General features: G+C 50.1%; 1 protein-coding gene across 12 annotated transcripts in view; it reads right to left on the bottom strand.

Annotated features, from left to right (window-relative positions):
* Nucleotides 1-1262: 1262 nt before the first annotated feature.
* The window catches only part of POU6F1 (POU class 6 homeobox 1), a 38086-nt gene continuing 14388 nt past the window's right edge, over nucleotides 1263-24960 (bottom strand). For 5 of the 12 annotated variants that reach the window (XM_023211100.2, XM_023211095.2, XM_023211099.2 and 2 more), the window contains 10 exons: nucleotides 21870-21964; nucleotides 19272-19467; nucleotides 14533-14654; nucleotides 13408-13633; nucleotides 12630-12883; nucleotides 11863-11991; nucleotides 11034-11237; nucleotides 6929-7070; nucleotides 6196-6364; nucleotides 1263-4882 (listed from right to left, as the gene is read on the bottom strand). In XM_023211100.2, coding sequence (XP_023066868.1) covers nucleotides 4537-4882; nucleotides 6196-6364; nucleotides 6929-7070; nucleotides 11034-11237; nucleotides 11863-11991; nucleotides 12630-12883; nucleotides 13408-13633; nucleotides 14533-14654; nucleotides 19272-19467; nucleotides 21870-21917 — 1836 coding nt within the window. In that variant the 5' untranslated portion in view covers nucleotides 21918-21964 and the 3' untranslated portion in view covers nucleotides 1263-4536. Of the gene's footprint in view, nucleotides 4883-6195; nucleotides 6365-6928; nucleotides 7071-11033; nucleotides 11238-11862; nucleotides 11992-12629; nucleotides 12884-13407; nucleotides 13634-14532; nucleotides 14655-19271; nucleotides 19468-21869; nucleotides 21965-23684; nucleotides 23792-24960 lie in introns of those variants that run through there. The other 7 variants (XM_023211096.2, XM_023211098.2, XM_023211106.1 and 4 more) reach the window with 6 other exon arrangements.

Consider the following 24960-nt stretch of genomic DNA (forward strand, 5'->3'; position numbering starts at 1 on the left):
GAGGATCCCTTGAGCCAGGGAAATCGAGTGAGCTGTGATCGCACCACTGCACTCCAATCTGGGCCAACAAGTGAGACTCTGTCTCAAAAAACAAAACAAAAACCACCAAAAACAGTGTAGTATTTACACATAACCTTCTGTGCACATCCTCTTGCATAAAATTATCTCTAGGTTACTTATAATACCTACTAATATAATGTAAACGCTATGTAAATAGTTGTTATGCTATATTGACATTTTTTGTTTGTATTGTTTTTTATTGTTGTATTGGGGGAGTTGGGTTGTTTGTTTGGAGGCAGAGTCTTGCTCTGTTACCCAGGCTAGAGTGCAGTGGTATGATCTTGGTTCACTGCAACCTCCATCTCCTGGGTTCAAGCAATTCTTGTGCCTCCAGCCTCCCAAATAGCTGGGATTACAGGCATGTACCACCACACCTGATTAATTTTTGTATTTTTAGTAGAGACAGGGTTTCACCCTGTTGCCCAAGCTGGTTGCGAACTCCTGAGCTCGGGCAATCTGCCCACCTTGGCCTCCCAAAATGCTGGGATTACAGGCATGAGCCACCATGCCCAGCCTGTTGTTGTTTTGGAATATGATATTTTCCATCTGAGGTTGTATCTGAAGACTCAGACCCCAGGGATATGGAGGGCTGACTGTATTAAGGTGGGGTCTTTTGGGGTGCAATAAGTCAAGTAAGAATAGCGGGATTAGCTCCCTTATAAAAGAGGCCAAGGGAGCTTTCTTGCCCTTCCACCTTGTGAGGGTACAGGGAAAAGACACCTGTCATGAGGAAGAGGGCTCTCATCAGACGTCGACCTCGATCTTGGACTTGCCAGTCTCCAAAAGTGTGAGCAATAAATTTCTCTTGTCTATAAGCCACTGAGTCTAAGGTACTTTGTTGTAGCAACCAGAGTAGACTGAGGCAGCCACCCCTTAGACCTACAAGTGTGCACACCAACGGCACAGCTCCTGGAACCCAGACAGGAGGGGTCCAGGAAGTGGGCTTGGCAGAGAATTCTGGGGCCCTAGGTATAAGAAGTGTGGTCTAAAAGGAGACCCTGTGCCCTATAGGGAGGGTCGTGGTGGCAGGAGGATCCGAGCAGGGACTTCTGAAGTGGGAATTCGGAGTACTGACCCCTGCTTTCCTGCAACGGGATTTTCCAGGCTGCAAGCTGAGAGCAAAGGCTGTCATTTCCCTGTCCTCTGACACTGGTTCACTAATATCTCTACCTCGAGGAGTGAACAGGAAACAAGCAGACCAGTACAAAAGAAAAAAATACTGTTTATTCCACACAACTACATCAAGTGCTTCTTCCCCATTCTCCTCTCCCCTTCCCCGCTCCAGCCCTCAGGAAGCTTTGCCTGTGTTGGGAACAGTGAGGACCTCAGTGTCAGAGCCTGGTCCATGAGGCAGGAAGGAAATCTGGGCATGGGAAGGTAACTGGATTTCCAAGAACACAAAAATGTCAAGGTCTCGAATTCCAAACTCGTGTGTTCCTTAGTCCATTTGGCTGAGTTCTTTCCCTGGACTTCACCTGGATAAAATGCCATGGTTAGTGCAGGGTCAAAGGCCCTAGCTGATTGACCAGGAAAGTTTTGGTCTTTCTTCCATTTAAACAAAACAAACAAAACCCCACACAGTTAAACCATTTCTGTCCATTCTTCTCTTTCCATAGTAAAGACGACACTAAACTCTGGCTTCAGTCCAGAAGATGTTTTCAAAACGAAATGTATACCGTCTCCTTTCAGAGCCTGATGCTAACAAAAAATAAAATAAACCCACCTCCTAGGTGAGAGGTTCAGGCCCCAGTTGCTTCCTGGGGGGTCTTACACTGCGGGAGCAAGGGCAGAGATCATAGGCCAATGAGCTCTGCTTTGGGCACACTTCAGGGACACCCTGCATCCCCATGCCTGGGGAATTCAGCCTGCAAACCTCTCACCCCTGGTATTGGTCCTCTGAATGACCAGCAGAGGAGAAATGGTTTAGTTCTAGCTCAGTCTTGGGAAGACAGATTTAAATGAGGGAGGGGCTGAGAAAGCATGGCCAGGCCTAATTTAGACCAGTGGTTCATGATTGTTTTCCCATCATGACACAGGACAGAGGGTGTCCTCCTGCACGTCCACCACCACAGACACACCATGGATTATGTGCTATTCCCAGGGTGCCAGCTGTAACCCATTTGTCTCTCTCAAAAAAGAAAGCATACCTGAATGCAAGCGTCTGAGCATGAAAACCGGCATCACTATACGTTGTTTTGTTTGTTTGAGACAGAGTCTTGCTCTGTCACCCAGGCTGGAGTGAAGCAATGTGATCTCAGCTCATTGCAACCTCCCGGGTTCAAGCAATTCTCCTGCCTCAGCCTCCCAAGTAGCTGGGATTACAGGTGTGTGCCACTACACCTGGCTAATTTTTGTATTTTTAGTAGAGACAGGGTTTCACCATGTTGGTCAGGCTGGTCTCAAACTCCTGACCTCAAATGATCTGCCCACCTCAGCCTCCCAAAGTGTTGGAATTACAGGCATGAGCCACCATATCTGGCCTAATTTACTAAGTGTAAGTCACTGAATCCTTTACAAGCTCTGGAACTTAACTATTCTCACGGAAAACTTGTTTGCAACACCCCTCCCAAATGAGTCTGTCGTCTCATTGAGGCAGGTCAATAACTCTGAATGGAGCTTCTCTGTTGAAGACACGCTCTTCTGGGAAGCTGGGTGAGGCAAGCTGCCCACCTGCTTCCTCACCTCCGCTACAATCTGGCAGGCATGGTTTGTCCAAATGCAGCAGGGCGTGTGTGTGTGTGCACGTGCGCATGCTGCACATGCGTGTACTAATTCAGTACACAACTGTCCTCCTCTCACTGGCCAGGCTACCAAGAGGTTGGCCACACTGACATTGCAGGGCCTGGGAGGGACCAACAGTAAGTAGGAAAGGAAACAGCATACCAGAAGCAGCTAGGCTAGGAGGTGGCTCTGCACCAGTGACTGACAAAGGTGGTGATGTGTCTCCGCCTGATGGTCACTCCCTCAGGGTGGATCATGGGAGGTCCAGTGGAGGCAGCTGTTGGAGACCAGCCTCTGTAAGGATAAGAGTACTGAAGAGAGGGGTGGTTGACCCCTGTGACTTGAGGCCCTTTAGGGACTGTCTACACCACAAGCCTGTGGTCATCTAGGCAAATCTCTATTCTCTCCTGACTTCCTGGAGTTACATACTGAATTTTAGGGGCTTTCCAGCCACAGTGAGGCTGGAAACTCACTTAACAGCTTGGATGAGAGCTAACCCCCAAGGTACTACAGCTACTCTGTCTAGAGGCAAAACCCAACCTGATCTGGGGGTGTTCTTGCCTCAGAGGACACTGGGGGGATTGCTTACACATAGACATGGTCTGAGACTCGACAAAATGAGATTTCTCCTCCAGTGTCCAAGGCTTAAAGTTACAAAGAAAATTAGAGTTAAGTCAGCTTCCACAAGAGACCTTCCCGGGCTCCATCATTTATTTCAGGATGTTGTCCTTTCCCCCACGGGCTTGCTCTCTGGTTTATTGTTTAATTTGCTCCTTTTAAGAAAGCCCCAGTATTGGGTTGGGAATGGGTGTGGGGACAAGAGAAAGTCAGCATTCCTTTCCTTATTTTTCTCCAGAGTTGCCCGTTTGTTTGGGCAGTGGGATTTTCCAGTCTGCACGTTTTCTTAACCCACATTTTTTTGTGGGAGGGATGGCCATCGACAGAGATTAGATTAAAATCTGAAAGAATGGCCTTATTTTCTAAATTCCCAATCTTCTGCAGACCCAGGACAACTCCACGACAGGTAGAGTTCACTGTTGCTTCCTTCCAACGTGGATTAAGAAAAGGTTCTGTTTTAGTGCAATTTTCCCCACAAAGGAACCAGGAAGAGGTGGGAGAGGAGATCCCATGTTCCAGCCCCAGGGGTTTGAGAACCTTCTGACCTTGAGGTCAGGGCAGACATTTGAGTCTGACCTTCTGAGCAGCACATCACACTTTTTTGAATTTTATCTCCTGGGTCCTTTCGGTGCGCCTGCAGGCAGTGTGGGGGCAGAAGGGCAGTGTGAGGCTGTGGTTCCACTGGATGAGTTGTCATACCTGCCACACTAACACAGAGGAGCAAAGGAAAAGAGAAGTTGGAAAGAGAACGCCATCAAAAGCAAGTGCTAATGGCCAGTGGTCCTTAGGAGCTGCTACAGCCCTGCCCCAAAGACAGGGAGTTTCTGGTTCCCCGCCAGAATTCACCCTTCAGAAACCATGCTAGCAAGGTGCTTCTCTAAGTGACATCACAAATCTTCTTCTTCAGAGCGACCAGCCCAGAGCCTGGAGCTCTCGTGTGACCCCCTCTGGCCTCCCCATGTTGTGAGATGTGTGGGAGAAGAGGGACATTGATGCACATGCACACGGTAGAGTCTCATGACCTGGGGTGAGCACAGCTGCACGTGGCAAAATGACAGGTGCTGTCATGGCAGTGGCTGCAGCCGGGTGCCAAGGGAAACGGACAAAGTGCTAGAACACAAGGCCAGGGACTGAGCCCTAAGGGATCTGAAAGACATTCAGCTTGCTGGTGTTCTTGAGCGTCTGGCGCCGATTGCAGAACCAGACCCGCACGACCTCACGGTCATAGTTGAGCTCCTTAGCAATTTCAGTGATCTCCTGGCCTGTGGGCAGTGGGTTCTTCTCAAAATAGGCATTGAGAGCCTCTATGGCCTGGGGGGTGAAGGAGGTGCGGCGTTTGCGTTTCTTGGAGGGCTCGCCTCCCACAAACTCCATCAGGTTCTGCTGGCCTTCCTGGTTCCTCAGCTCAGCTTCATTCAGCCACTTTTCCAGCACCGGCTTCAGCTTCTGGGCACTCTTGGGTGTGATGTCCAGCTTCTCGAACCTGTGGGCAACCCATACCCAGGAAGAGGGAGTGAGAGCATCTGGGTCTCTTTGGCACACCCTGCACCTAGGTGCAGGCTCCATCAGCAAGGGGCTGCTCCTCTAGGGGCTGGTGAGAATGTACCCAGTGCTCCCCTCACCGCCTCCACCACGAGCCCTCTAGCTTGGCCAAGTCCAGACTCCTCAGACCCTCTGATGTGCCCGGTCCTAATAGGGAGACCATTCCCAGGGCCTCAGCTCAGTCAGTAGTGGAATAATAATAGTGCAACTGGCTGGGCGCGGTGGCTCAAGCCTGTAATCCCGGCACTTTGGGCGGCCGAGACGGGCGGATCACAAGGTCAGGAGATCGAGACCATCCTGGCTAACATGGTGAAACCCCGTCTCTACTAAAAAATACAAAAAACTAGCCGGGCGCGGTGGCGGGCGTCTGTAGTCCCAGCTATTCGGGAGGCTGAGGCAGGAGAATGGCGTAAACCCGGGAGGCGGAGCTTGCAGTGAGCTGAGATCCGGCCACTGCACTCCAGCCTGAGGGACAGAGCGAGACTCCGTCTCAAAAAAAAAAAGAAAAAAAAAAAAGTGCAACTGCCTTACGAACAACCATTCTAGAACGTTCCCCTAAATGAATGAAGTCCTTTGAGGAATCACCTTGCGAGGCCTCCAGTCACACTCCCATAGCAGCATCACTAACAAGTCAGGCTGCTCTTTCTGGCTGAGCTGGATGTGGCGACAGGATTATCCACAGGATGCTGAAGGCACTCTAAAGGTCACTCTAGCCTGACCTATGGAGCTGGCAGGCAGATGAAACTTTTCAGCCATCCCTGAGTCATGCGCTTATTCTTGTTTGAAACTCTATCCCTCCTGGCACCAAAACCAGTTTGTATGCTGCTTACACAAAACTCAGCTATGTTACTTTATAGTCATGCCTTGTAAGAAGGGAGACGGGAGCATGATGAGGCATGGTGGGTTACAGTTAAGGGCCAAGATAGAATGGAAGTTCCCACTTTGGTGACTAATTTTATAAGCTGTACTCCTTTCCTGCTAGAATTCCTCAGCATTAGGGTTTTGGGTTCCTCAAAGAAGACCCATATTAATGCCCAGGATTGGAGGATAAACTTCAGAGGGCCTCAGAAGAACAGGGTCAGTCTTTGACTACCCAGGTGTTCACATCTACCCTTAAGATGGTCTTCCTTATCTGGAAAAAGGCTGGAGCAAGGGGGCATATGGAAAAGGGGCCAGTGCCCAGGTCCCCATGAGTGCCCGGTGGCACCAGGCAGCTGAGCAGGCCCTAATCCTGTCTAGGGCAGCCTTACTCACCGGCAGATGGCTGACTGGCTGTAGGCTGGACCTTCCGTTGCAGTCAGAGCCTGACCCACCTGGGTCTGTGTAAGGCCCAGGGAGAGCCGCCGGATCTTAAAGTTCTTGGCAAACTCCCGGATCTCTTCTAAGTTGATCCCATCCTCATCCAGACTTGGAGTATGTGGCTCTAGGCCAGAGGGAGGGAGCAGGGATGAGTGTGTAACATGGGAACCATCCCTGCTTCTCTCTCACTACTCACGCAGTAGTGAGAGGTGAGGACACCTGGGAAAAGGCTCATGCACCTTCAAGACTTTTATCACCTTTGTCCCCAAGACAAGTAAGACTTGAAGAAAAGGGGCCTAAACTAACCTGTTCAGCGGTAAGGAGCTTTTTTCAAGTTCTTCCAGCTCTAACTGCTCAACCTCCCCCACCTTCCTTAGGCTTGGCCCCAGACACACTTGTTGGTTACCCACATTCCTCAGATACTGGGTGAGAGACCACAGCAGAGACAGCCCATGGCTCGGCCTCTCTGAAAAGCAGCCAGCCAGCCAGCTCAACAGCCTCCACTGTCATCATGCCCAAACTCCACCTCCACAGGAATGGGAGTGAAAAAGCCAGCCCTCATATTGGGCCTCTGCCCTTCCCCTTTGGACCCTAGGATGTTTATCAAGGAAAGCAGCATCTGAAGAGGTTGGGTGCCCAAATAAATGCCTCCCCGCTTCTCCACACTACTCCTCCAGGAGCCACTTACTGGACACCAACTGGCTGACGGTGGGGGTCTCTGAGCAGGTAATTGGGATAGGAGCAGAGGCAGATGGCTTGGCTGCTGGAGCTGGGCTGGCGATGACCACAGCAGGCTGGGGCACGGTTGGTGTGGGCTGGATGGGCTGCACCTGTGAAAGGACAGACAATAAGCCTTTGCTGCCCTCTGCCAGGTTCAGGGACTTAAAATCCCTGGGTGGACCAGGGGCAGGGCAAAAACAGGCATGAAATCCTCACGCATACAGGACATTCCCGCCTGGGCCCTATCATAAAGCAAGACTGGGCAGGGCATGGTGGCTGATGCCTGTAATCCCAACACTTTGGGAAGCCAAGGCGGGAGGATCACTTGAGGTTGGGAGTTTGAGATCAGCATGGGCAATGCGGCAAAACCCTGTCTCTACTAAAATTAGCTGGGCGTTGTTGGTGGGTGCCTGTAATCCCAGCTACTGAGGAGGCTGAGGCCGGAGAATTGCTTGAACCCGGGAGGCAGAGGTTGCAATGAACCAAGACTGCGCCACTACACTCCAGCCTGGGTGACACAGTGAGACTCCATCTCAAAAAAGAAAGCAAGACTAGAGGCTGCTTATTAACACCAACCCAACAATAGTGACTGAATTCTACTAAATAAGCACAGCAACCTGCCCTACCAACCTGGAGCTTCACACCCGCCTGTGACACAGGCAGGTGAGAGGCTCAGAAAGGTTCAGTACACTTGGCCAAAGCCCCAACAAGTGCTCATCCTTGGGATAGCTGCTTCCAAATCTCTGCCCTCAAAGATAGCCTCAACCTGATTTTACAGCCTCTCAGGCCTCAAATGTACATGAACAGGGAAACTGGTAGGTGGCTTTTGGTATCTCTCTACCATGAGAGACTGTGCAGCCATTAAAAAGGAGAAGGTGGCCGGGCGCGGTGGCTCAAGCCTGTAATCCCAGCACTTTGGGAGGCCGAGACGGGTGGATCACGAGGTCAGGAGTTCGAGACCATCCTGGCTAACACAGTGAAACCCCATCTCTACTAAAAATACAAAAAACTAGCCGGGCGAGGTGGCGGGCGCCTGTAGTCCCAGCTACTCGGGAGGCTGAGGCAGGAGAATGGCGTAAACCCGTGAGGCGGAGCTTGCAGTGAGCTGAGATCCGGCCACTGCACTCCAGCCTGGGCGACAGAGCGAGACTCTGTCTCAAAAAAAAAAAAAAAAAAAAAAAAAAAAAAAAAAAAAAAAAAAAAAAGGAGAAGGTATACCTCCTACCTACTCTGATGTCTGAGTCATAGCCCTAAGTGAAAAATAAGGTGAAAATCAGTTCTGGCCAGGCGTGGTGGCTCACGCCTTAATCCCAGCACTTTGGGAGGCCAAGGTGGGTGGATCACCTGAGGTCAGGAGTTCAAGACCAGCCTGGCCAACATGGTGAAATTCTGTCTCTTACTAAAAATACAAAAATTAGCCAGGCGTGGTGGCATGCACCTGTAATCCCAGCACTTTGGGAGGCCAAGGTGGGTGGATCACTTGAGGTCAGGAGTTAAAGACCAGCCTGGCCAATACAGTGAAACTCCGTCTCTACTAAAGATACAAAAATTAGCCAGGTGTGGTGATACATGCCTGTAATCCCAGCTACTGGGGAGGCTGAGGCAGGACAATCGCTTGAACCCGGGAGGCAGAGGTTGCAGTAAGACGAGAAATCATGCCACTGCACTTCAGCCTGGGCAACAGAGTGAGACTCCGTCTCGAAAAATAAAAAATAATTTAAAAAAAAGAAAATCAGTTTTTATGGAATAATGGCTTTAAAAAATACATGTGGATTTCCAGAAAAACAAAATCTTGAGGCATATAAAGTGAGCTATCAAAAGAAGTTGTCTCTGGAGTTGGAATTAGAAGGGATTTTTACTTTTTACATTACACAAAATATTAGAATTTTTGTAAAAATCATATATCATATTTGTAATCAGAAGAAACTATAAATATATGAAAGTTTTTTTTATTTTTTTTTTTTTTTTTTTTTTTTTTTTAAAGCTTTCTAGGAAGTACAGATTTCTCCAGGATGGTCCTGTTTCCTGGATTCTACCCCGGTATGTCTCAAGTCCATTGCTGCTTCGTCCCCAGGGCCGTTGCCTTAGTTCAGAGTTCCTTGACTCTCCCTACAGCTGTTTAAACCGCCTCACCACAGTCCAGTTCTTGACATCATATGAATAACAGGGATTTTTTTTTTTTTTGAGATGGAGTCTCCCTGTTACCCAGACTGGAGTGTAGTAGCACGATCTCGGCTTATCACAACCTCCGCCTCCCGGGTTCAAGCAATTCTCCTGCCTCGGCCTCCCAAGTAGCTGGGATTACAGGAGCCTGCCACCATGCCTGGCTAATTTTTGTATTTTTAGTAGAGACGAGGTTTCACCATGTTGGCCGGACTGGTCTTGAACTCCTGACGTCAGGTGATCCACCTGCCTTGGCCTACCAAAGTGCTGGGATTATAGGCGTGAGCCACTGTGCTCAGCCTATAACAGGGATTTTTAAAAAATGCATCTCTCAGCTGGGCACGGTGTCACATGCCTGTAATCCCAGCAGTTTGGGAGGCTGAGGCGGGCTGATCACTTGAGTCCAGGAGCTCAAGACCAGCCTGGGCAATGTGGCAAAACCCCGTCTCTACAAAAAATACAAAAATTAACCAGGTGTGATGGTGCACACCTGTAGTCTCAGCTACTGGGGAGGATGAGGTGGGAGGATTGATTGAGTCTAGGAGCAGAAGTTGCAGTGAGCCAAGCTCATATCACTACACTCCAGCCTGGGCAACAGAGCAAGACTCTGGTCTCAAAAAAAAAAAAAAAAAAGTACATCTGGTCAGCCATTTCCTTGCTAAAGCCCTTCAGCATCAGCAGTTCCCTAGTACCTTACCTGATACTGGTAATTACAAGAAGAAGTACTGTTTGTTTTTCAGATGCCTTCTGTGCATCAGTGTTCATTGCCTATGTATAATATATCCTTCAGCATTCATAACCTTCTAAAGTTGGTACTCTTATGATCTCTATTCACAGATAAAGCTAAGAGGTTATTTACAAAACTTGGAAGTGCATGCTACATTTGTGAACCACTGGCCTTATTATCACCTGGGAACTTAGGAATGCAAACTCTTGGACTCCACTTCAGATCTACTGAATAAGAAACTCTGAGGTGGGACACAGGAATCTTCATTCCAGCAAGGCCTCCAGGGGATTCTGATACACAGGCTTGAGAACTGCTGCTCTAGCATGTGATATTTGCTGCAGTTCCCTGAAGGTAGAACACTCTCACATCCAACTCATCCCTTTTTATTTTTAGAGATGGGGTCTTGCTATGTTGTCCAGGCTGGAGTGCAGTGGCTATTCACAGCCATGATCATTGTACACTGCAGCCTTGAACTCTTGGCCTCAAGTGATCCTCTGCCTCAACCTCCTGAGTAGCTGGGACTACAGGTGAGCACCACCACACCGGCTTCATCCCTTTATGATGGTCCAGTGTCCCTTATCTGTGAAGTCTTGCCTAACCTCCAAGTTTGTCGAGAGCTCGGTCCTCTGGGGCCCCAAACCACCTTATTTGTGTGTCCCTGTGATAGTTTTGTCCCACTGACTTGTCTCCAATGCCAAGCTACCTAAGACTAAGAGGGCATCTTACTCATCTTTGTGTTTTCAGCACTTGGAATATAGTAGGCACTCAAAAAATATCCCTAGAATGAGAGTGGAGAGGTGGAGGGATGGAGGGGTAGAGGAAGCGAGTGCAAAACTGACTTCCCAGGGCTTTTCAGGAAGATTGTTCACCCTAAAGCTAATCCTGGCCCAGTCTACTTTGACCATCACCTACCTCCCTGACCTTCTTAGAACAGCACTGGCCTCTGAGGGCACATATACATATTTTGGGTGTGTGTGAGTAGCGGGTCTTTTCCCGCTGTTTCCCTGGGCTGAACCTGGGTGGACACATGCGGGCTTTCTACTCTGGGACCTCCCCGACTTTAGGAGGTGCCCTGCTCTCCTAGAGTTTCAGAAGATGCTGTCCTGACTGGCAGTCTGGAGGGAAGCAGCCGGTGCCAGATGGCAGAGCCTGCGCCACGCCCCACCACCCCCAGCCCTTGTACCTCACTCTTAGCAGGGGACTCAGGTGTGCTTGGCTTCCGGACAGCCACAGGTGGAGGCAGGGGGCTGCTGGCCAGGGTCGCAATCACCTGGCCCTGGGCGTTCAACAACAGTTGGGGGGTCACGGCCTGGACCTGCAGGCTTTGGGCTGGTGCTGGGGCCGCCACACTAGCTGAGTTCACTACCCATGGAAGGGTTCCAATAACCTGGGAGGAAATAAGGCAGGGACCCCAGGTGTGAGGGTAGGATCCAGCTCCACCCCAAACCCAAATCCCCACACCACCAGGGGAAGAGACTAATGGACAAATCCCTCAACCTGCTCTGGCCTCAGTTTCTGCATGAGTAAAGTGCAGGATTCACACTCTAAGGGCTACTTCCTTTATTCCATCCTCAGAGCTATGGTGGAGCAGGAATAGGTCTGGATGTGGATTCAGAGAGACCTGCCTTGTTCTGCCACATTTTAGCTGTGTGGCTTTCATTGCTCTGAACCTCAGCCTTCTGTCCTGTAAGATGCGAATAAAAATCTCCACCTAATAGATTTGTACTCCAAAGAAAGTGAGATGATGTATGAGAAAGCACCCATCATAAAGCCTGACCACAACATGGGTGCTCTGTAAATAAAAACCCCCATGTAATGTGAGCACCTCCAGGACGGTGGTGGGTACACCCCTGACGAGCTTCAGCATTGGCAGAAAGCCGCCACCGAGGAGATAGGAACAACAGCTTGACATCTGTTTGAGTTTCTATGACCCACAGCCCAAGTCCTGGCTGCCTTCCCCTGGCCAGCCTCTCCACAGTCCCCACCCTCCAGCCCTGCCTTTGGCCACTTGCCTGTCCCTGAGCATTGGTGAGGATCTGACTGCTGATCCCCGGCATGCTGGGAATGGCGCTGGTAATGACCGGAGCTGTAGTGAGGGACCCCAGGATCTGGGTCTGTCCCCCAAGGGAAGCAGCACTGATCTGTGGGTGGAGGAAGAGCCTTGCTCAGAAGCCGAGGGGTGAGAAGACCCCCGGGCAGAGGGAAGAGGACAGAGGGCATTGGGGTGGGTAGATGTGATGGTGGGCTTCAGGCCCATGTCTACCAGCTGGATGGTTTCCAGGCCTAGGGGCTGCAGGGGTCAGCAGGGAACGGGGGGCCACAGTCATGGAAAAGTAACTCTGGTTAATCTTTCTGCCAGGATAGAAGGGTCACACCTGAGAGGCTGATGTGATCCTAGTCATATCTAACAGCTCCCACTGCCAAGCCAGGAGCTCCACTGGACAGACACCAGCATAGAGCTGTAAGCTCTGGCTGCACCTTAGTGACAGCTCACAAGTTTTCAATCCCCAGACGTCATCCCACCCTCCAAGCCTGGTCCAGTGGTTCAGGTTCTGGAGAATGTGCCCAGACCTCTTGGCAGAGGTTGTCTGCTTTTATCTGGGATGGACGGGCTGGCAACTGCAAGGAGAAGGCCTCAGAGGGAGCCCATCTCTGCTGATGTGTTGGAAAAGGGCTGTTTTCGGGGGGGCTCGTCCTCCACTGTGGGAAGGGTCGGTTCCACCCTCGGCCCATGATTCTGTCCATCCCTGGTCAGCCCTGGGTGAGGGCAGCAGCTTACGATTCCTGGGCTAAATGCGAAGCCTGCAGGCTGGACGGTGATCTGTGAGGGGGTGTCCACTGGCTTGGGGGTAGGGGCAGCAGCGGTGGCAGCAGTGGGTTGCGGGAGGATGGCAGGCGTGGTCTGCAGCAGCGGCTGGGTCTGGAACAGCGTCTGGGGCTGGACTGGTGGCCGGGGTTGGGCTGTCGAGGAGGCCTGTACTGGTGCGGCAGCTTGTACAGGTGCCGGAAGAGCGGTGTTCAGCACAGCAGCTGCTATGGAGCAAGGCAGAGACAGAGGTGCTCAAATGCCCAGCCACTGCCCAGAGCGGCTCCAATCCCAAGGGATCTGGCACAAGAAGGAGAAGGGGTTGGGGCGGTGGGCACAGTGGGGCAGGCAGCCACGATTCCCTTGATCCTTGAAGGGCTGGCACATGCCAGCATCTCTCATCCCCCCTCCCTGGGGCCAGATGTGTAGGTTCAAGAACCAGATGTTGAATCTTCTTGCAGTCCTTCCCAGGAGGCTGGTCAAGGGGTAAGTTCTGGCGCAGGGGGAGGGGCAGTCTCAGACAGCTGGCTGAAGTAAGACAGGCCTGCAGGGCCAGCGTGGTGTCACGGCCTACAGTCCCGAGGTGCTGCGGCAGCTCTGCGGCCGGATGCCCAAGACACCGGATCCAGAATCCAGGGCGGCTGCCCTGGGTGGGCCGTGGGTTCTGAGTCCAACATGGCAAGCACACGTGCGGGGGTGTAGTGGAGGGTGGTGGGGGGCCTGGTGCAGTCCTGGGAAGAGTTGCCGTTACCTTGGAGACCGGCTAAAGGTGGCTTGAAAATTCCCCCCGTAGGAGAAGCAGCGGTCAGTCCTGGGAGGGCAGCCACGGTTGCTGTAGGAATTGTCCACACGGCCAGCCCCTGCTGACCAGCCACTTGACCTGCAATACTGATGGGGATAAGAAGAGGTTGAGTAACTGCCCCTGCTGGAACCATAACTCCTGTCAGAACTGTGGCTAAGTTTTCCTGAGTCAAGACCTGCAAAAGCAAACAAGATTTCAAAAAGAAAAGAAAAAATAAAAAATCAACATTGACAGCGCAAACACTGGGTCTCTGAGACCCAGCTGAGCACAAACAAAGCATTCTGAGGGCGATGGGGCAAAGGCCACATGAGGGTGGGGAAGAGCCAAACCCTAGCTGGAGGCCCAAACCTGAGGGGGTGCCTGGACTGACTATCCTGCCTTCAGAGAAATCGCCCAAATCCAGGGCAAGGTGGCCCTGCTCACAGGATGGGAAGGGGGCACAGGCTTCCCCCACCACAGCCTGCTGCCTGCCAGGCCTTCTGCGGGCCCTTGCTGACAGGCCCTGTGCTTAGTGGCCAGGGAACAGGGAGCAGCGGCTGATGGAACCAAGTGGTCAAGGCCCCACAAAGGCCTCCGAGAAGTTTCTGATGGACCATACCCTTGGCTGGATGCCTCGGAGTCAGGGCATGTAGGGAAAGGGACAGGGAGCTCTGCATGCCTCAGGATCCTGAAGGCAGCCTCTCACAGTGCTGGGGCCACTCCCTGGCTCTAAATGAGGACTCTGAACAATCCATTAACTCTTCCAGGCATCCACTGGAGGGCTGGCAAGGGTATTCATTCATTTAGTCACTCGATAAACAGAAACTCTGGCTGCATGAAAGAGTTAATGTTATTTCTGCAATCCTGGCTGGGCCCAAGGAGAAGATTCTGCAAATGCAGATCCCCTTTTCCTGGGCCTGATACAGGCAGGGGTGAAGCTGGAGGTGCCTAGTAGGAGAGTCCCTCCCTCAAGCCATAGCCCCTTCCCTGTCCTGCCCCATGAAGTTCCCAGACTCCGTGGCTTCCCCATGCTGGCTGTCCCATGCCTCGCTCCTGCCCCCAGCCCTCTGTCCAGCTCCCGAGGGCAGCCCTTACCTGGGGGGCAGCTTGTACAGCCAGTGGCGTCAGGGTCTGCGATGCCTGAGGCTGGCTTGGGGCTTGGCTGAAGGTGGCAATGGCAGGGGCAGGGCTCGGAGGGATCCCCGGGGGCGACTTCACTTCACAAGGCATTGAGAGAAAGAAGGACAAGGAGTGAGCCTGACGTGAGTGGAGGGATCACCACAGCAGTACATGACATCTGCAGCCTGAAGCGGTGACCCTCAGTCCCATGCTGCATTGCTGCATAGCCCAGGACCAATCATTGATCTTCCCTGGCCCACGAGGCAGCTTCCTGAATGCTACGGTAGTGAGGATAGGAGGCTGGGGAGCCCTGTGCCAGCTCTGGAAGGTAAGCCAACCCTTCTCACATCTAGCTGAAGATACCCAGGTGAATGTTAGCCCTCATTTCCTGGTCCTGTAAAAACTGTCACATCATCAACAGAGTGGCCTGAATCCCACACGTGTGTCAGGGAAGCCAGAGCGAGAATGGATGGGAGTGGCTGTCCTTGGTTCAACCAGCCACTGAATCGCTGTTCCCCCACCTCCAGGGTACTTTTGGTTGCAGCTGCTGGTTTGGGGAAGGGGCAGGAGTTCCTGAAGGGCAAAGTCCTGGAAGCAAGAGTCCCTGAAAATCGGACAGGTCTGTGCTGCACTACAGGATCACAGGGGCTCTCCAGGACAGCCAGCTTTTCTCTGCTCTTCCCTGAGGTCTAAAGTCATGTAAGCAGCTTCAACGAGCTTCTAAATGAACTTCCCATGACTTACAGCTTTTTGCTTCCTCTTGGTACCTTAGCCTATGCAGGTACTGGGGAACCCCCACCAGGAAACTTCACAGCCATACAACGAGAAGAATGGTTATTATTTAATATATGATGAGTTAAAAGGAGCCTAGGAATTGAGTGATGGATATTGGACCAGATCAGTGGCTTCTTTTTATTTTAATTTTTTTGAGACGGAGTCTTGCTCTGTCACTCATGCTAGAGTGCACTGGTGCAACCTCTGCTCACTGCAAACCTCTGCCTCCAGGGTTCAAGGGGTTCTTCTGCTTCAGCCTCCCAAGTAGTTGGGATTACAGGCGCATACCACCATGCCCAGCTAATTTTTTTCTTATTTTTAATTTTTTTTTTTTTTTTTTTTGAGACGGAGTCTTGCTCTGTCGTCCAGGCTGGAGTGCAGTGGCAACATCTCGGCTCACTGCAGGCTCCGCCTCCCGGGTTCACGCCATTCTCCTGCCTCAGCCTCCCGAGTAGCTGGGACTACAGGCGTCCGCCACCATGCCGGGCTAATTTTTTGTATTTTTAGTAGAGATGGGTTTTCACCGTGTTAGCCAGGATGGTCTCAATCTCCTGACCTCGTGATCCGCCCGCCTTGGCCTCCCAGAGTGTTGGCATTACAGGCATGAGCCACCGCGCCTGGCCAAGTTTTTTCTTGTATTTTTAGTAGAGACAGGGTTTCACCTTGTTGGCCAGGCTAGTCTCAAACTCCTGACCTCAAGGGATGCGCCCGCCTCAGCATTCCAAAGTGCTGGGATTACAGGCATGAGCCACTGCGCCTGGCCAGATAAGTGGCTTCTTAAAACTGCTGGACATATATTTCTAGGCTTTAATCCAGGCCTGCTGAATCAGAATGTCCAAGAGTGGAGGCTAGTTACCTCACCTCTCTTTTTTCCTTCAAAGCTCCCCCTGTGATATGGCCAAGAGTGGGAACCACTGAATCAGATAACCGCAAAGGTTCTATCCAACCCTGCAGTCCTAGCCCATGTTTCAACTTGGGAAGGCGTCAACCTCAACTCAGGACTATACTTTTCACACCATTCAATAATAAAACCTAGGTAGTTTAAGGAATTAAAGAGACAAGCACACACCAACAAAAGCCTTATGAAATAGTAAAAGAAAACAAAATAACAGATTTATCTCCTCTGTGGCGGGAAGACACATTTCTAACTACTGGAAAAAAAAATCAGGCTGGGTGGAGTAGCTCACGCCTGTAATCCCAGCATTTTGGGAGGCTGAAGTGGTAGCATCGCTTGAAGTCAGGAGTTGCCAGACCAGCCTGGGAAACAAAACAAGACACCAGCTCTACAGAAAAAATAAAAATGAGTTAAAAAAAAAAACAGAAAAAAAATCAGCAAACATAAGGAGAGTCTGAACATATGAAAATTTAAAAAACATTTTGTTGGACAAAATGTGACAAAACATAACAAGTAAGTGAGAAAATGGGAAAGTGATAAACATAAATGATGAAAGCTTACCCTCTAAAGAAGCAAAATATTCATTTTATTAGGGTATATTTAGTAGGACCATGGAGTCCAAGGTTTTACATACATTAGGGCTGCTATTGCTTCCTGCTGGACTGCAGAGAAAGACTAAAGGAACTCAGAGAACCAGCAACAATGTACCTGTTTCTCCACAGCACCACTCAATATAGTTTTTTTTTTTTTTTTTTTTTTTTTTTTTTTTTTGAGACAAGGTCTCAACTCTGTTACCCAGGCTGGAGTGCAGCGGTGCAATCTCACCTCACTGTAACCTCCGCTTCCCACGCTCAAGTGATCCTCCCATGTCAGCCTCGAGAGCAGGTGGAACCACAGGCACCTGCCACCATACCTGGCTAATTTTCGTATTTTTTTTTTTTGTAGAGATGGGGTTTTGTCATGTTACCCAGGCTGGTCTCAAACTCCTGAGCTCAAGTTATCTGCACATCTCAGCTTCCCAAACTGCTGGGATTACAGGCGTGAGCCACCAAGCCCAGCCACCAATATAGGTTTTATCATTGCTTATGCTTAACAGGCATCTCATACCTTAAAGTCAATTACTTTTCTTCTCATTGATAACAAGATTTTATATTTTTCCATGAAATGACTTCCTCCTATGTTAATAATTAATTTCCCTTCAAAGGGAATTTTCTTTTATTTCATTTCATTTCATTTGAGATGGAGTCTCGCTCTATTGCCCAGGCTAGAGTTCAATGGCACGATCTCTGCTCACTGCAACTTCTGCCTCCCGGGTTCAAGCGATTCTCCTGCCTCAGCCTCCCAAGTAGTCAGGATTACAGGTGTGTGCCACCACACCTGGCTAATTTTTGTATTTTTTTAGTAGACACGGGATTTTGCCATGTTGGCCGGGCTGGTTTTGAACTCCTGACCTCAGGTGATCCACCCGTCTAGGACTCCCAAAGTGCTGGGATTATAGGCGTGAGCCACTGTGCCTGGCCTCAAAGGGAATTTTAGTAGACTATCACTCACAAAATTTTTTAAAGGACCAATACAAAAACATTCAAAGCAGCACTGTTTATGAAAATGAAAACCCAGACAATTTGACAATGGCCAAACCCCGAAGCAGGTGTGTGACTCTATGTCAATAAAAGACATAGGTACATGAAATAATGTGGTGGTATCATACTACTTAGTCTACCCTCAGTGGCCACAGCAATAAAAATATGTATGTGTGACAAAGACTGGATAGTAATTTAGAATGACACAAACCAATAGATTCTGTTTTCATCCTGGAAAAGTTTCCTGTTACTTAGTTTTGTTTCAAAAACAGGAAACCCTTCTTAATCCTGCACATCTAGAAAGTTCCCATCACTTTAAGCTGGCAGCTTAGGTGATGCCAGCAAAATACCTCTCTTACCTGCTTGATGACTAAAATTCGTTTATAGAGGAGGAGCCTTTTGCGAAAGGCTTAGACACAAACTCCTGGAGAAGATGCACACTACACAAACACTCATGAAAATCATTGATTTAGGATCCATTTCTGAGAGCAAATTTGGGCAAGGAGCAGAACTAAGGCACCAGAGGAAATGAGATAGGAAGATGGATAAACGGGTGAAAAGCAAAGTGAGGGCATGGTGAATAAACCTGAGAAACTTCCCCCGTTTTCTGAAAAGGGGCTCCACTGCACAATGGCTACGCTGAATGGAAGGAGTGGCAGAGACATAGGGTCCTTGTCTTCCCTGCCTAGTCTCCAGGGCACTGCCCCTTGGGAACAGGTGATGACCCATCCTGGCCTCAACATGGAAGCACAGCATTTCCAGGCTAGGGAAAAATGATCATGTCTCTTGTCATTCCTTTATCCAAAAAGGGAAGAAAATGACTAACGTTACTAGGGTTCCAAAGAATTTACACACTGATGTGAAGGTAGAGCAAGTCATGTGTGGCCATGCAGTTTTCTTGTTAAGGAGCTGTTGCTTTTCTGAAGTTTGCGTGTACTCCTGTGCTCTCTTCTTGCCTCCTCTTCTTGGCCCACCCCCACCAGTCCAGATCTCCAGTCAAGGGAAGCGGGAACGTACAGCAGAAGTCAAGGGGTAATGAATTGGGGTATTCTGGGGAAACTGAAAAAGGAGGCCCAAGGCTTCCTGCAAAAGCCTGCAAGGTGTTAATGAGGAAGACTGATGAGAGGGTGCCCCAAAGCCAGGGAGCAGTGCCTGATCCCCCACAGCTCATCGGGTTCAACTCCCACGTTCAACCCCCTAAGCTCAGTGTTATCAGTTTCCTCCCACCTCACCCTGATCCATCCCAGTTTAGGCCTGGAAGTGACTCAGACTAGAACTAAAACTCCAGAAACAAGGAGTGTAGAGTAGCCCTAGCAGCTGACCAGAGGCACAGGCTGTCCAGTGGGCAGGCGGACAAGACCCTAACACCACCTGAGCCCCAGGGATTCATGCTGGCTCCCCAGAGACCACATGAGGCACTCAGCACTCAGGTGGAGCAGTACCAGGTGGGGGTGATGGCCTCGTACCAGTTGCCTCTGCAGAGGAGCCCAGGTTGTCTGGCCCAGCTTTACCAGCAGCTTGACTGGCTTCAGCAGGGTCTCCGCTCTGGGAGCCCTCGGTGGCCACACCCTCCAGTCCTTTGCTCTCTTCCTCAGCAGGGAGCTGGGCATCCACTCCGACTTCCAGCACTCGGATAGTCTCATGACCTGACATCACGATGACCTGCAAGCAGAGGACAGGGGGCACTGTTGGGGGAGGGGCCAGTATAACCGCAGGGCCCAAAGTCCTGGGTATGGTTGCGGGAGAGAGGGGAGGGCACTTCGGGATGCAGACCTCCTGTCCAGAGGGCGGTGTGCTCTGTGAGAATTCCAGAGCCCGGGGCAGGCTGCAGCTCCCTGATTCCAGGGAAGGAGCTGCTGGAAGAAAGCAGGCCCTGGTGATAGGGAGAAGGGCCTGACGCAAGCTAGAAAAATGTCCCCCAGAGCCAAACCATTTGAGAGCAATTTCTCTTTGTTCCATCTCTTGGACTTGGTGCAGGGAGTGGTGGACGGCCTATCCTACAACTTGCAAGGAGGTCCTCTTGGCAGCTAGGATCTTGGAACGTGGGTATAAGGGCTCCTAACGTGGTATCCACAGCTTAAGTCGGGCCAGGAAGCAAATCCTTCTTCACTTCCCTTGAAACCATCTGAAAGTTCCCCAAAGATAAAGGGATGGAAAATGAATGCTCCACAATGCTGAGTAACTTTTGTGGCCCATGATTCCTTTATTTCCAAAACTCTGGAGTAAAGGCTCAGGATTTCCCTGCAAGCTAAATTCCTAAAACAAGAGTCAAGAATCCTGAAGATGCATCCTCTCCCTCCCTGCCTGGCACCGCTCCTGGACTGCAGTTTTGTTTTGTTTTTTTTTTTTGGAGACAGAGTCTTGCTCTGTCACCCGGGCTGGAGAGCAGTGGCATGATCTCAGCTCACTGCAAGCTCCGCCTCCTGGGTTCACGCCATTCTCCTGCCTCAGCCTCCCGAGAGGCTGGGACTACAGGCGCCCGCCACCACGCCCGGCTAATTTTTTGTATTTTTCGTAGAGATGGGGTTTCACTGTGTTAGCTAGGATGGTCTCAATCTCCTGACCTTGTGATCCGCCCACCTCGGCCTCCCAAAGTGCTGGGATTACAGGCGTGAGCCACCGCACCTGGCCTGACTGCAGCTTTTTATCCTATGGGTCTGTGGCTCCAGTCCTGCCACCTGCTGTGGGCATGCTCAGACCTCAAGGGCAATCTCCATGCATGAGCGATGCAGGTGGACCCTGAGCCTCCTCAGAACACTCAGTCTCCCTCCCCTGCACAGATGCCCCACACTAGCTCTTCATCACCAGCACGGAAACCCTGCCAATTGGGCCATTTAAGAATAAGAGACAAAGTATGTAAATTAAACAGCTTTGTGTCAGGCCTCTCTGCATTTGGCTTGTGCCTGAAATCACTCTCACAACACTCTTTAAGCCTGAAAGTGGATCCAGTCAGAGGCTGTGCTGGAAAAAGTGACAATGTGACCCATCAGGAGAATACGAGATGAGTGAAATACATTCTACAAGCAGCTCTTGTGCTGCCTCCAGTTTGCCCTATGAGAGGCTTCACTCCAATTACATTTTCAGAGACATTCATCTTTTCTTTTCTTTTTTTTGGAGACGGAGTCTCGCCCTGTCACCCAGGCTGGAGTGCAGTGGCGCGATCTCGGCTCACTGCAACCTCCACCTCCTGGGCTCAAGCAATTCTCCTGCCTCAGCCACCCAAGTAGCTGGGAGTACAGGCACCCGCCACCATGCCCGGCTAATTTTTGTATTTTTTGTAGAGACGGGGTTTCACCATGTTGGCCAGGCTGGTCTCGAGCTCCTGACCTCAGGTGATCCACCCGCCTCAGCCTCCCAAAGTGCTGGGATTACAGGCATGAGCCACTGTGCCTGGCCTTTTTTCTCCTTTTAAAAAATGATATAAGTAATAGTAATTTGCAAAAAAAAAAAAAAAAATTAGAAAATATGTGTAAGCAATAAGAAAAACTAAAGAGTAAATTACCGGATGTTCAAAACTTCCTCCATGTAAACTTAAACATATTTTGTACACTTTGATTTTACATCTTTTTTTTTTTTTTTTTTGAGACAGAGTCTTGCTCTGTCGCCCGGACTGGAGTGCAGTGGCCAGATCTCAGCTCACTGCAAGCTCTGCCTCCCGGGTTTACGCCATTCTCCTGCCTCAGCCTCCCGAGTAGCTGAGACTACAGGCGCCCGCCACCTCGCCCAGCTAGTTTTTGTATTTTTAGTAGAGACGGGGTTTCACCGTGTTAGCCAGGATGGTCTCGATCTCCTGACCTCGTGATCCACCCGTCTCGGCCTCCCAAAGTGCTGGGATTACAGGCTTGAGCCACCGTGCCCGGCCTGATTTTACATCTTAAAGTCACAGCTTCACTCCCCAAACCCAGACCCTGAGAAATCCTAAATGGCAAGTACCTCTGGACAGGTGAAGTGGCAGTGAACCCTGGTAAGAAACGGACAGGGACAGGCCCTGTGGAGTCTTCCTCCGTTGCCCACACCCCTCAGTCCATCACCCTTACTCCCCCTCTTCCCACCTCAGAAGATACCTGCTCATTGACAGTCAGAGATGTCTCTGACCCGGCTCCAGGATCCATGGTCACTTGTCAGGGTCGGGTGGGGTCCGGCCCACACCTAGCACATCCTGGGTAAGATGGGATTGGAAAGGCAAAGGGTGATGTAACACAGTGATACAATTTCTATACCATCTAGAAAAGTCAGAACAGAATCGTAGGAAGACAGAGAAGCTAGGTTCTCCCAGGAATCTGTAGATTTTAAAAAACGACAACAACAACAACAACAACAAAAAAAAAACCAAAAAACAGGATTCTTTTGTTTTGAGACAGAGTTTCACTCTGTCACCCAGGCTGGAGGGCAGTGGCGCAATCTGTGCTCACTGCAGCCTCTGCCTCCTGGGTTAAACCGATTCTCCTGCCTCAGCCACTTGAGTAGCTGGGATTACAGGCATGTGCCACCACGCCAGGCTAATTTTTGTATTTTTAGTAGAGACAGGGTTTCACCACATTGGCCAGGCTGGTCTTGAATTCCTGACCTCAAGTGATCCACCCACCTCGGCCTGCCAAAGTGCTGGGATAACAGATGTGAGCCACTGCACCTGGCCAAAAAACAGGATTCTAAGAACTTTAAAGTGTTGCATTTCCTACAGCATCCTAGGAGAATCCACACTCAGAAGAACCAGGAACATCTGGGCTTAGGGTGAGGAGAGTAAAGAAAGGGCAAGATATCTGTCCCTGGGGCTTCCCCAATCCAATGGGAGACAGCACACCCAGCAGAACCCAATGGGAATCTGACCCTGACCCTCAGAACCTTAGACTTAGGTAAGGAGCAAGGGAGAAATCTGGGCAGACTTCCTGGAATAGATGGTAAAAACATAAATTAAAGCGCTCTCCAACTTTAATATGCATGATCATCACCTAGAGCACTTAGTAAAAATGTTAATATTTATATCAATTAAAGTACAGAGTAGAGTGAGACTCAGTCTCAATAAATAAATAAAGCACAGAGTAAAAAGTTAAAAATAAAACTGTAAATGCAGACCCCTAGATCTTTTCCCCCAACTACTCTCAGAGTCTGATTCAATGGGTGAACATCACAGAATCAGCTCTCAGGTGACTCTATGATAGTGGCCCAAAGACCACAGCGGCCTGTAACAGAGGAGGTGGGACATCCCAGATGGTGGAACAGCTTGCCCTGTGCAGTGAGGAGTGGGCAAAGCCCTCATGTGAGGACAGGTTGTCTGGCTAGAGCCACAAACCAGTCATAAGAAATAAATGAAACAGGTTGGGCGCAGTGGCTGGTGCCTGTAATCTCAGAATTTTGGGAGGCCAAGGTAGGAGGATCACCTGAATCCAGGAGTTCGAGACCAGCCTGGGCAACATAGTGAGGCCCTGTCCCTACCAAAAAACATACAGACAAACGAACAAAAAATTAGCTGGGTGTGGTGGCGTGTGCCTATAGTCCCTACTCAGGAGGCTAAGGTGGAAAGATCGCTTGAGCCTGGGAGGAGGAGGCTGCAGTGAACAGTGATTGGTGCACTCCAGCCTGGCTTATAGAACGAGACCCTGTCTCAAAAAAGAAAGAAAGAGATGATAGAGATAGAGATAGAGAGAGAGGGGAAAGACAATGAAGTGAATAGGTTAGACACTTTTTTTTTTTTTTTTGAGACGGAGTCTCGCTGTGCCACCCAGGCTGGAGTGCAGTGGCCGGATCTCAGCTCACTGCAAGCTCCGCCTCCCGGGTTCACGCCATTCTCCTGCCTCAGCCTCCCGAGTAGCTGGGACTACAGGCGCCCGCCATCTCGCCCGGCTAGTTTTTTGTATTTTTTAGTAGAGACGGGGTTTCACCGTGTTAGCCAGGATGGTCTCGATCTGCTGACCTCGTGATCCGCCGGTCTCGGCCTCCAAAGTGCTGGGATTACAGGCTTGAGCTACCGCGCCCGGCCGGTTAGACACTTTTATAGGAAAAAAAGCAATTAACATTTATTTTGAGTGCATATTGTATGCTAGACATTTTATATAACACAATTGTTTGCTGTATTACTCATGCCAACTCTGGGGACGTGAGGAATGGGAGGCATTATTATCCCCATGTTACAGATGGGGAAACAAAGCCCAGAGGGATGTTCTGGATTCCCTTTTCCTTTCTGCTATGGTCTGAATGTGTCCTTCCCCTCAAATTCATGTGTTGAAATGCTAATCCCCAAGGTGATAGTATTAAGAGATGGGGCCTCTGGAAGGTAATTAGGAATGGGATTAGTGCCCGTATAAAGAAGGCCCCAGGCTGGGTGCAGTGGCTCATGCCTGTAATCCCAGCACTTAGGGAGGCCGAGGCAGGTGGACTGCTTGAGCCCAGAAGTTCAAGACCAGCCTGGACAACATGGTGAAACCCCATCTCTACAAAAAATACAAAAAGTAGCTGAGCATAGTGGCGCATACCTGTAGTCCCAGCTACTCAGGAGGTTGAGGCGGGAGGATCACTTGAGCCCAGGAGGTTGAGGCTGTGGTGAGCTGTGATCTCGCTACTGTACTCCAGCCTGGGCAACAGAGCTAGACCCTAGTGTGAGAGAGATACTTTCACCCCTTTGACTATGTGAGGACACAGCAAGAAGGCTCCGTCAACGAGGAAGAGGGTCCTCACCAGACAACAACATCTTGATGTTGGACTTCCCACCTTCAGTACCATGAGAAATAAATTTCTGTTGTTTATAAGCTACCCAGTTTATGGTATTTTGTTACAGCAGCCCAAACAGACTAAGATAAATTCACATCCCATACAATTAACCATTTTAGCCACTTTAAAGAGAACCATATAATGGAATCTGGTGGATTCACACTTGCCACCATCACCACTGTCTAGTCCCAGAACATTTTCATCAACCCAAAAGGAAACTTCATATCCACTAATAGTTATTCACCCTCCACTGCCACTGCCCAAGCCCTGGCAACTACTGATGAGCTTTCTCTATGGGGTTCCCTGTTCTGGATATTTCATGTGAATGGAACTATAGAATATGTGACTTTCTGTGTCTAGCTTCTTGCACTTAGCATGTTTCCAAGGTTCATCCACATTGTAGTATGTGTCAGAACTTCATTCCTTTTCATGGCTGAATAATATTCTATT

Source organism: Piliocolobus tephrosceles, chromosome 10 (assembly GCF_002776525.5).
Source record: "Piliocolobus tephrosceles isolate RC106 chromosome 10, ASM277652v3, whole genome shotgun sequence".
Lineage (NCBI taxonomy): Eukaryota > Metazoa > Chordata > Mammalia > Primates > Cercopithecidae > Piliocolobus > Piliocolobus tephrosceles.